Source organism: Moschus berezovskii, chromosome 22, assembly GCF_049115385.1.
Source record: "Moschus berezovskii isolate FMDL1 chromosome 22, NW_MosBer_1.0, whole genome shotgun sequence".
NCBI classification, from domain to species: Eukaryota; Metazoa; Chordata; class Mammalia; order Artiodactyla; family Moschidae; genus Moschus; species Moschus berezovskii.
In genome coordinates, this window is record NC_142481.1 from 22,994,728 (window position 1) to 23,006,167 (window position 11,440).

At 55.2% G+C, this 11,440-nt stretch overlaps 1 protein-coding gene across 3 annotated transcripts; it reads right to left on the reverse strand.

Annotated features, from left to right (window-relative positions):
* Positions 1 to 287: 287 nt before the first annotated feature.
* On the reverse strand, positions 288 to 9,938 carry PLEKHF1 (pleckstrin homology and FYVE domain containing 1). 3 transcript variants are annotated; one of them, XM_055412366.2, is made up of 2 exons: positions 9,795 to 9,938; positions 288 to 2,241 (listed from the first exon to the last, which is right to left on the reverse strand). In XM_055412366.2, the coding sequence occupies exon 2, from the start codon at positions 2,225 to 2,227 to the stop codon at positions 1,388 to 1,390; it is 840 nt and encodes a 279-aa protein (XP_055268341.2). In that variant the 5' UTR covers positions 2,228 to 2,241; positions 9,795 to 9,938; the 3' UTR covers positions 288 to 1,387. The 3 variants fall into 3 exon arrangements, with proteins under 3 accessions (XP_055268341.2, XP_055268343.2, XP_055268344.2); XM_055412368.2 differs by lacking the exon at positions 9,795 to 9,938 and adding an exon at positions 9,552 to 9,788; XM_055412369.2 differs by lacking the exon at positions 9,795 to 9,938 and adding an exon at positions 4,391 to 6,895.
* Between the last annotated feature and the right edge of the window lie 1,502 nt (positions 9,939 to 11,440).

Below are 11,440 nucleotides of genomic sequence, written 5' to 3' on the forward strand. Positions count from 1 at the left end.
CATACAGAGCTGGCTCCTTTTCCTTACTTGCTGCCTGTCTGTTTAGATAACTCACACCAAGTGAACAGGGCTGCTAGGCCACAGTCACAGTGCCTGGATGGCCAGGGCTCCATTCCTGGGAACCAGCCATGGTGAGGTGCTAACATCTGAGCCCACTGAAACTGCTAGCATTCTCAGGAATGCCCAGCGTGGTGGACAGTTGTTGACATTGGCCACCTAGCATGGTTTCAGTCCTTGATCACAGAGTTGCGTCTGAAGTAAGAATACTCCTGGACTTTACAACCACATGAGTGAATAAACCTTCTTTTTATTATTGAGTCAGTCTGGATAGGGTTTCTGTCACTTGCAATAAAACAGAAAACACTGCTTTCACCAGCAGAGAGAGGGATGAAGACAGGACTGAGGGGCATCAGATACTGAGAGGGAGCTCAGACTGCAGTCCCTGGGGCTGGTGGGCACCCACAGCATGGCAGTCTCCTGCCTTGCTCTGGGTGAGCTCACATGCCTGGCCTGACAAGGCCCAGCCAGCCAGCCAGGTGGGCATCAGCAAGGTGGGTGGGTAGCTGCTGGTTTCCTGGAAGCCTCTCTGGATCCACAGTCTTCTCTGCAAGGAGGCAGGGCCAGGTGTGGTGGTTGAAGGCCTCAGAAAAGAGGAACCTCACTCCAGTCCTACCTTCTCTCTTGTCCCTAAAGGTGTCTGGGATCATCTAATTCTGGAGCTACAGCTCAAAGGGTTGAGAAACGACATTTGTTCCCAAGAGGCCTAGGTATTTGGGGCTTGCGAGAAGACTCTTGAGAGTCCCTTGGACTGCAAGGAGATCCAACCAGTCCATTCTAAAGGAGATCAATCCTGGGTGTTCATTGGAAGGACTGATGCTAAAGCTGAAACTGCAATACTTTGGCCACCTCATGCGATGAGTTGACTCACTGGAAAAGACTCTGATGCTGGGAAAGGTTGGGGGCGGAAGGAGAAGGGGATGACAGAGAATGAGATGGCTAGATGGCATCACTGACTCGATGGACATGAGCTTGAGTGAACTCCGGGAGTTGGTGATGGACAGGGAGGCCTGGCCTGCTGTGATTCATGGGGTCGCAGAGAGTCGGACACGACTGAGCGACTGAACTGAACTGAACTGAACTGAAAAGGTAATTACCTTAAGTGGAACTAGAAGGATGCCAATATCCAAAAAGAGGCACTGGGGGTTCGGAGAAAAGGAGCCACTTCTGCTGTGCCCACTACCCATGGGATAGGGTCCCCTGGGGTAGGGAGGGCCCTGCCGGGGGGTGGGCAGCTTGGGGAACTCTGCCCTCTCAGGGGTCCGGGCAGAGGCATCTGCTTGGACCGAAGTGACCAGGGAAGCCCTCCCTCATGTCTGCAGACCTGGGGTCAGCTGTGGAAGGATGACCAGGTCACGCCCGAGGCGTAGAACTCCACGCTGCTGGGCCAGTCCCCATCCCCACTGCCCTCCCTGTCCTCCTCTGAGTCATCGTCGTCTCCACTGGACGCCCCGCAGACGGCCCCCGCCAGGTAGGCCGACGGCCCGGGGGACCCGAGGCCCTGCTCCTCCACGGCCTCCTTCCGCTTCTGGGCGGCCAGCTCGCGGAAGCAGAGGCTGCAGACGCGCAGCGGCTTGGGCGAGAGGCGCGGCAGGAGGAAGCGCTCGCGGGAGCACTCGGCGCAGACCACGAAGCCGCATTTGCGGCAGTGGTGCCGCCGGGTGAGCGCCGAGAAGCGCGTCTGCGTGCAGCGCATGCAGATGTCCGTGGCCTTGTCCGGGATCCAGGGCGCCGCGTGCTCCGTGCTGGGCTGCAGGCCCGTGGCCAGCAGCTGCCGCCGCACGCACTCCTCGATGTGGCTGATCCACTCCTGGCGTTCCGTGGCGGAGGCCGCGGACACCACGAAGGACTTCTTGGCCGTCTTGATCATCCAGCGGTTCTTGGCCTGCACGGTCTCCGGCAGCGTCTCCAGGGTCACCTCCTCCAGCGGAATGATGTGCTGGCTGCGGTACTTGCGCTTGCTCAGCACGATGCTGCCGTACACCAGGATGTCGTTGAAGAGGAAGAAGATGCGCGGTTTGGCCTTCTTGCGGCACTCCTTGGTCAGCACACCCTCACCCAGCAGCACTCGGCCCGGCAGGGCCAGGGGCTGCCCTGATGCCCCGAAGCAGCTCTCCACAGCCGCGATGCGCTGGCTGTTGATCTCCGTGTTTGCCAGATAGTCCACCATCTTTGGCCCCTCGGCTGTGGGAGGAGCGGCAGAGGAGGTGTCAGCTTGCTCTGACATAGCTTGGGGTCAGGACCACCCCCAACCCCAGTTCCCCAACCCATAGGTCAGGCAACCCACTAATCGCCCCCTCTGCAACCCAGGAGGCCCAGATGTGCCACTCAAGGAAACTGGCTGTTCCAGAAGCCACCCCTTAGACATGGAGTTACTGGGAGGTGAGGGGTGTGTGGAAGCCAGTCCAGGATGGGAAGGCAGTAGAAAAGATGTATGACTGAGCGGGCGCGGTGGCTCAACCCTTGGGGAGCCTTGGGAGACAGCGTAGAACAAGCCTCAGCACCATCCACTGCCCAAGGGACAAGGACACTGAGCCCCAACTCCCATCAGGGGCTTCCGGGAGTGCTAACTACCCAGTGCTTTGGGCCTGCCCCAGGCAGAACAGTGCAGGAGCCTGTACTACCTGGGGAATGCCGGACAATGGAGTGCTGCAACCCCAAAGGTCACTGACTCCCCTATCTACCAGGCCAAAGCATCACAGACCCTGCAACCCACTCACTCAGCCCGTGGACCCATTCACTAGCCACTCAGGAAGCGCCTACTGTGTGCTTAGCATCGTTCCATTCACTGGGGATACAGTGAATAAGAAAAGGCTCCTGTTCTGATGGAACGGCACCGACACCAACATCACAGACACCACTGCAGAGTGCCTCCACCATGTCAGTCATGACTATCTCAACTTGTCCTCACACCAGCCCTGCTGCTGCTGCTGCTAAGTCGCTTCAGTCGTGTCCGACTCCCTGCGACCCCATAGACGGCAGCCCACCAGGCTCCCCCGTCCCTGGGATTCTCCAGGCAAGAACACTGGAGTGGGTTGCCATTTCCTTCTCCAATGTGTGAAAGTGAAGAGTGAAAGTGAAGTCGCTTCAGTCGTGTCCGACTCTTAGTGACTCCATGGACTGCAGCCCACCAGGCTCCTCTGTCCATGGGATTTCCCAGGCAAGAGTACTGGAGTGGGATGCCACTGCCTTCTCCCACACCAATCCTAGCTCGTAGAATTACCATTGACAGATGGAAACTGAGGCTCTGTTGGGAATCAGGCAGCCCAGAGCCTGCACCACTGGAGACCACACTGCTCAGAGCCCTCCCCCATGGGGCTAGAGGCCTCTATCCTCCTCTGCCAAGCACTCCACGTGGTAGCCCCAGATCTCACCTGGGCCTCCTCTGCTCTGTCCACACCCACTCCCTTTGACTCACAGCATTGAAGACACCCAAACACTGCTGACCCAGGTCAAGCCTGCAGTCCCAGTTCTCCCCTGAGCTGCCCCCGTGACCTCCCACCAGCTCCTTTTCTTTTCAGAGACAAACCACCATTCACCTAGTTGTGGAAGCCCGAAATCTAGGACTCATCCTTGAATCTCCTCTTTCCTGTACTCCCAACATTCAACCAATGAGCAAGCTCCCTCATTTTTCTCTCTCACACTTGGCCCTAGTTTCCCCACTTCTCACCACACAACTCCAGCAAGGCGATCTCCCTTTCTGAAAGAGTCTTTCTGACAACCCCAACTCAGGCAGCTTCTCCCCCACAGGGTTGGCAAATCATGGCCTGAGGGTCAAATCTGGCCCACAGCCTGATTTTGTGAATAAAACTTTATTGGAACAGAGCTGTGTCATTCATTTACAGTGGTCTGTGCTGCTTTCCTGCTGCGATAACAGAGCTGAGAGGTGTGATAGAGACCACATGGCCATAGAACCTAAAATTTACTGTCTTTACAGAGAAAGTTTGCCAACCCCTTCTGTAGGATGTTAACCTATTTTGCTTTTCCTTCACAGGATTTATCAGGGCCTGATATTATCTTGTCTATCCATCATTTGCTTGCATATTTTCTATTTCCCTCAGCCACTTCTAAATTCCATCAGAACAGGATTCTTTTCTTATTCACTGTATCCCCAGTACCTGGAACAGTGCTAAGCACACAGTGGGTGCTTCCTGAGTGGCTAGTCAATGAATGAACCAAAGCTCCCTCAGGCCCACTGTGGGAGGAATGAGCCACCGCCTCTTGTCTCTGAAGAGGAAGCAGAGAGAGCTGACCCCACAGCTGCCGCCACCGCCGCCACCACCACGTGCATACAAGCACAAAGCACGCCCCTGACCAAACCGATCACACTCACAGAATTTCTAGGTCACCACACTGCAGTTCCGTAAGTCTGGCCACCTGTGGGAGGCTGAAGTGGGGCCAGTGCAGGGGCTGGATGCATTACACAACAGGGGTGCTCGGCCCCACGGCACGTATCGCTTGCCCCTTTCAGACCGCAAGCTGTCCTGAGAAGTGCTGTCCACACCACCTTATGTAAGAACCACTATTTTTAGTCTGCTGAACCGGGCTGCATGTTGCAAACCCAGCTGATTATCAGTGACAGCCCTGGGCCATCCTGTTAGGACCAGTCACCAGGTCCCTGCTGTGGACAGTCGGGCAACATTCCAGAGGCCACCCTCAGGACCCCTGGGATGGGCTAGATGAGGGTTCTGCTGGAGAAGCTCAGAGCATAGCAGAGGGAGAGGCACCAACAGCAGTGACTTTGGGACCTGTGGCTGCGACAACAGAGATTCTTGGCAGAGGGGAAAGGGCAGAACAAAGGGTGTGCTGGGTGCATTCACACAATGGGCCACTGTCAGCACCCAATCCACATGGGTCAACATGGAGTGACAATAAACACCAAATGCTGAGTGGAAAAGCACCCTGCAGAACGATCTGACCCTGTGAATGCAGAAATTATGCATTTAAGAAGTGTTCACAAACTAGATCTGTAAATAAAAGTGGACAGGATGGAGCCTTGCCCCCATGAGGATGGCTGCTATAAAAAAAAACAAAAACAGGAAATAAGTGTTGGCAGGGGGATGTGGAAAAGTTAGAACCTTTCATGCACTGTGGGTGGGAATGTAAATTGGTGCCGTCACTAGGGAAAAAAGTATGGAGGCCCCTCTAAAAATTAAAAATAGAACTACCATATGATTCAGCAATCCACTTCTAATTATTTATCCAAAGAATTGAAAGCAGGATCTCCAAATGGTATCTGCACACCCATGATCATAGGAGCATTATTCACAACAGTCAAGCAGTGGAAGCAACCCACGTGTCCATTGATGGATGAATGAATAAAGAAAATGTGGGATGGGCATACAATGGAATATTATTCAGCCTTAAAAAGAAATACTGTCACTTGCTACAATATGGATGGATCTTGAAGACATTATGCCAACTAAAATAAGCTAGTCACAAAAAGACAAATACTGCATGATTCCACTAATATATCTACAATAGTCAAACTCAAACAGAAAGTAGGAAGGTGGTTACCAGGGCTAGGGGTGGAGAAGGAAGAAGAGCAGGGGAGGAGGTGTGAGAGGGAGAGGAGAGTTGTTATTTAATGGGTTTAGCGTTTCAGTTTTGCAAGATGGAAAGAATTCTGGAGCTATTTCACATCAATAGGAGTATACTTAATACTACCGAACTGTAAGCTTAAAAATGGTTAAGGTGGTTTACAAAAAGAGATGGACACAAAGCAAGATCAGAAGAAAAATGGCCTGGGGGAGGACACCTGAATGTCACTAGGCATGTTGGATCAAAGATTTCAGCTTTATCTACAATATTTTATTTCTTTCATTAAAAAAAAAGGCAGCAGCATATGTGATAAAGTCCCAGTACCAATCAATTCTGGGAAGTTGGAACATGAGCTTTTTCTTCTCTTTCTAAATATAAGGTCCTCAAAAAGTAAAGAACTATAGTGTAATGTCTGGGTCAACAGCTGTAGGCTCTACTGGCCTTGAAGTGGGTGACCTGGCTGGGCCTCCCCTGAGCACACAGCAGCAGGGCCCAGGCTGCAGGACATGCTAGGATGAACATCTCAGGGTGGAACACCACTTGTTCCCTCCAAAACTCCTGGGTGTCACCACCTGGCAGAAGTGGGTGAAACCCCAATCCTGCAGTCACACACTGAGGCCTAACACGCAGCGCCGAGGCAGATGGACTTTATGTGGAGAGAAGAGCAGGCGTCCCCCCTCCCTCCCCCCATCCCCAGCAACCCTGGCCTGGTGGGGTTAGGTGAGCTCTGGAGGCACACTTGCCCAGAATCCACCTCTGACTAGATGCTACCCAGGTGGGCGGCATGGAGGAAGTGAGGGGCAGCGCCCATGGAGGGGAGAGCTTTGGGCAGGAAAGGGCCTGTAACACTGTCTCCCTGTCCCTTGTAGGAGGTCCCAGGAAGCCCCACGCTGCTGTGTCCCTCATCAGTGGTCTACAGACCCCCTGCAAGCCCTAAAGACCCTGTTCAGCTGTTGGCAGCAAAACATGGCCCAGGAAGGATGGGGAGTACCTGGTGACCTTGAAAGGGGTCTGGTCTCTGAGCAGAGCCCACACACAGACGGTGTGCGGAAGGCTTTTGTGCCTCCTTCTCCTCTGTGGGCCTCCAGCAAGTAGCAGCTGGGGTGAGGGGCCAGCAGACGGCATCCTCCTGGGGAGCTCCCCGACATCCGCCCACCACAGCTGCCACCACAACCAGAACTTCACTTCACACCTGGTCTAACATGGCCTGGAGATTTTTTTTCTTGACCATGTCAACAGCTTATTTCCCTGATCAGGGATCCAGCCTGCACCCCCCTGCAGTGAAAGTGTGGAGTCTTAGCCACCGGGCCCCCAGGGAAAGCCCCGGGAGATTTTCTTGGTAAATGCGGCAGCAACTCCACCTCTGCATCCCCCACCCCTCCCAGCAGATGAGAAATCCTCTTTTTATTTTTCTCACTAAAGAAGTGAACTACCTTCCCTTAGGACAGGACAGAGGGAGAGCTGAGCCTGTGCCCATTCCTTTTGTGGCTGCCTGCCTCAGGATAGCCTGTGGTGACCCCTGTGTGGTACCCCAAGTGCTGACAGAAGGTGGACACTCATGAAGGGCCAGTGTCTGGGAGCAAAGAAGTAAACAGGCCAGCTCTTTCTTGCATGTTTTTGAAGTGGGGCAGGCTCCAGGGCTGGCCTTTCTGAACACTAGTGATCCCACCATCTGAATTAGGCCAACGGCTCTCTCAGTAAGTAAGCCACGCTCCAAGTGTCACTGGGTGGCCAGGGTTCTATGCCTGACAGTTGAGGTGTCACACGTGAATCTACACCAGAGGTAGCAAATCTACACCAGGTCCGAACCACTGCCAGCTTTTCTAAAAACGATTTATTGGAACATAGCCACATGCAACAGAGATTGTCCTGCAAAGCCTAGAATATTTACCATCTGGCCCTTCACAGAAAAAGTGTGCAGACCTCTGATCTATACCACCACACACTGTCAAATGCATAATGTGCCTGCTCCAGGGACGCACCTGACATGGGGCCATGTCCTGATGGAGCTCGTCTCCTCCACTTGGACACAGCCTTTGAGATTCAAAGAGCTGTCTGGGGCCCCACCCTGGGAACCCTGTATAGTAGGACCTGGGAGGGGCACTCAGGTCCATCCTTCCATTAAGAGTTACAGCTGGGGACACTGCTTATCAGAGAGGGAGTTACCTGGCCAAGGTCACAGAGGGACTCAGGGTGTTGGCCCTTTGGACTATTCCTTGGCTTCCCCAGATTAGGGCAGGGCTGATTTATCACCTGACCCTCATTCCCTCCAGTCCCAACCTGGCCCACACTGTCTTCATGCCTACCTGACTTCACCTTCTAAATATTTACTAAAGTCCTACTATGTGCCTGGCTCAGTTCTACTAGGCAGGACTAGGCACCAGGTTACAGCCGGGAGCTAGGGACCAGACCCTTCAGTATCAGACAGCCTGGTGTGACAGCCAGACTAGAAAGTATCAATAAATCAACAAGGTGATTTCTGATTGTGAACGCCACAAAGAAAAGGGCTGATGTGCTGAGCGAGGCTAGGGTGAGGGTGGTGGTCAGGAAAGGCCTGGTGAGGAAGTGACCTTGCACCAACCTGAATGTGAAGGATCTGAGCCATGCAAAGGCCTGAGGGAAAGAAGTTCTGGGCTGAGGGAACAGCTCAAAGACCTCACTATGGAGGCAGGAGGAGTAACAGGTGAGGTTAAAGGTGCTGTAGGAGCCAGTCTTCCAGGTCCACAGGCCAAGAGGAGGATCTGAGTTTCCCCAAGTACAATCTAAGTGTCCTTTCCTTCCAGAGGGGCCACTCTGCAGGCTTGTCCAGTTCTATGCTTCCTGGAAAGCCCTCCTCCATGAAAATAATAGTAATAAGGAAAATAAAGCAGGGGTGCCATTAACTGAGAGCTTACAGCTCACCAGGCACAACGGTAAACACATGGCAAGTATTATCATGCCGATTCTTCACAAAAGGGGAAGGTGCCACCCCCATCATCGAAGTCACTGCCCAAAGTCCCAGCTCCAAGACAACCATGAGCTGCTGAAGACAGAATCCGAAATCTTCCAAGTTCAGAGGGCAGGGCCCCTCTCCAAATGCCTGATCGCCAACCCCCAACCCTCTCCACCCAGGTCAAGGGGTGGCCTGGGCAGGTCCATTAGCTTGGCTGAGCTGCCCAGCCCCTTCCATCCTTGTAGTGAGTTGGGTTGCACAAGTCCCTTAGCTCAGCTGGGCTGCCTCAATTGCCCATCCTGGCAGCCCTGGGGGCTGATGTGTGCAGGGACACAGACTGAAGTCAGAGACAACCCCAGTGGAAACTGCATGCCCCGGAACAAGCCAGCATTAAGTGGAAATTCGCCAGCAATCATCCTCCCCTCTTCCCTGGCTTCTGACCTCCCTGGTGGTGAGATAACAATGCTGTTCAAATTCCAAACGAATATATCCCTGATCAAGTTACAAAGTGACTCAGGGCATCCACTTTCCTATCTGAAAAAGGGGCTGGACGACAACTCTCCCCTGCACAGCTCTTCAGATGTTCAGGGAGAGAGAAAGGGAAGGAGATTCCGGGTGATTCCAGGCTGGGAAGGAACTGCCACCTCTCTCTGGGGTCAGTCCAGTACTTCCTCTGTGCAACTGGAGATTAAGCCTGGCCTTGTTTCCTCTGACAACTCCCACCAAAAGTCATAAACTCAGACGCTTCAAGGGCCAGCGAGCACCCAGGCCGCCCGGAAAGCGCTACCACCCTGCCTCTCCTCCCCGCTTCCCTGGGCCAACTATCCCTGCCCACTGCTCCACACCCTGCAGACTGGGATCAAGAGTGGCGGCCCCCACGATGACGTGAGTCAGGAACCCCCGAACCCTCCCCAGACAGCAGGAGCGCTGAGATCCTTGCTGCCCCGTCTCCAGACCGTTTCTGCTCTCACTTTGTGCATCCCCCCGGGCACCCTGCCTCGACATCGGAGACCCCCCTTACCTGTTTTCACCCCGCTGTCCTTGGAGCTCCTGGCAGCCCCCGCCCCGCCTCCAGCCCCACCAGCCAGCACTAAGCGCCTTGGTCCGCGCCTTTGCTCGGGGCCGGAGTCCGAGATGGCACCGGCTGCGCGACCGCCCCGCCCGAGTTCAGGGGCCACCTAGACGAGGAGCCCGGGGGAGCTGGGAGGCAGTCGGCCGGAAGCCCGCCTGCTCCGGGGGCCGCGGCCTGGCTGGTGGCCCTTACCTGCTCAGCCGCGGCCCCTCGCGTCTCGCGCCCCACCAGGCAGCCGGCCAGACGGACCGCACCGGGCTGCCGCGTTCCGCTTGCCGGAGCGGGCCAACCCCCGCCGCCCACGCCGCCGCGTCCCAACTCTCCTCGACACGCCCCTCCCGGCGGCTCCGCCAATCGGAGCCTGCGCGCGAGGCGGGGGCGGAGCCCGGACGCCCGCTCTCGGAGTCCGCGTTCCAGAGAAGCGTGCGCGTGCGGAGCGGCCAGACCTCGGGAGCGTCTGGGTGTGTTGATGCTGCAGGCGGTGCGGGCGTCGGGCTTCCTTGTCGCTCTCTCCCGGGACTGGGAACCCAGGCTCAAGCCCCTGAGTTTCCCTTTCCGCCACCGCGCTCCGCACTCTGGCCCCGCAGGAGACTTCGAACTCACCGAAGTGGGGCCTTCGGGCCAGGGAAGGGGTCGGGGAGAGAGGCGGTGGCTTTACTGTGCCGTCTGCCGCCGCGGGTGGGACTCCCTGCTGCTGCAGGCTGACATAGTCCTCTCTCAGCAATCGAAAGATCGATGATCATAATATTAAAAGTCTTCAGCATTTTATGTTTTATAGTTTAAACTTGTGTAGTGGAAACTTTCAAACATAGACTGAAGGAAGGAGACTAATGGACTCCATGCAACCATCACCTAGCTCCTACTTGATCAACCGGTTTTGTCCTGTTTCTCCACCCTCGCCCACCCACCTCGCAACACTGAACTGAAATGAAATGAAAGTCCAAGCCTCAGCGTCATCACTCCTGGAGGGTTAACCTCCTTAACCTCCTTCTGGCCTCCCCTCAACACTTCGTTTCACACTAGCTGCTTCTTCCTGTCCCTCAAAACCCCAAGGTTGTTCTCACCTCTGGGTCTTTGCACTTACTTTTTGTCGCCAGATCTTCTCATGGCTGCATTTTTGGCATTGAGATCCAACTCACACTGTCACCTCCTCAGAGGCTTGCCTGGCCTCTGAGGTCACCCCCATCTGCCTCACTCCCGTTTTGTTATTTTGTCAACCACATCTCTCAACCTGAAGTCATCTGATTAGGTCGCTTGTTTACATGTTCGTGGCTTGTCTGCCCCACCTAGACTGTGAGCCCTGTGGGCTGGACTGTTCCCATCTTGTTCATTCCTCTCTTTCCCCAGTGCTGAGAGTGGAGTTCAGCCTTTAGTAAATGTCTGTGGCACGGAAGAGTTTGCCTTGCCAAACAGGGCAGAGCCGGGTAACTGCAAAGAGGGGCTGGCTCAGGCCAGGGCAGTGCACGCTGGGCCAGGACCAACGCAGGAGGAAGCTTCAGGTGCCTGGGTCCAGACCTCGGACTCTGCCCAGGGCTGGGGCCTGGAGGGCTGGTGCTGGGAGGCGTGAGCTGAGCAGGGGGGTGACCTGCTCTCCTGGGTGGTGTGGGCAGAGGCTGTGAGGTGGGGCCCAGTGCTGGGGATCTGGCTTTCCCAGCCGGAGTGGAGTGGGGCCAGGACGTGGGCACATTCCCACAGGGGAAGGGATTAGAGTCAGGGAGGAGAGAGCAGGGAGAGGCTAAGGGAAAGAGGAGGAGCGGAGGCGATCAACGGGCAAGTAAGAGGCCACCACCTGTGACCTTGGAGAGTCTACGTAGCCCACCACAGCATCCCTTACTCCA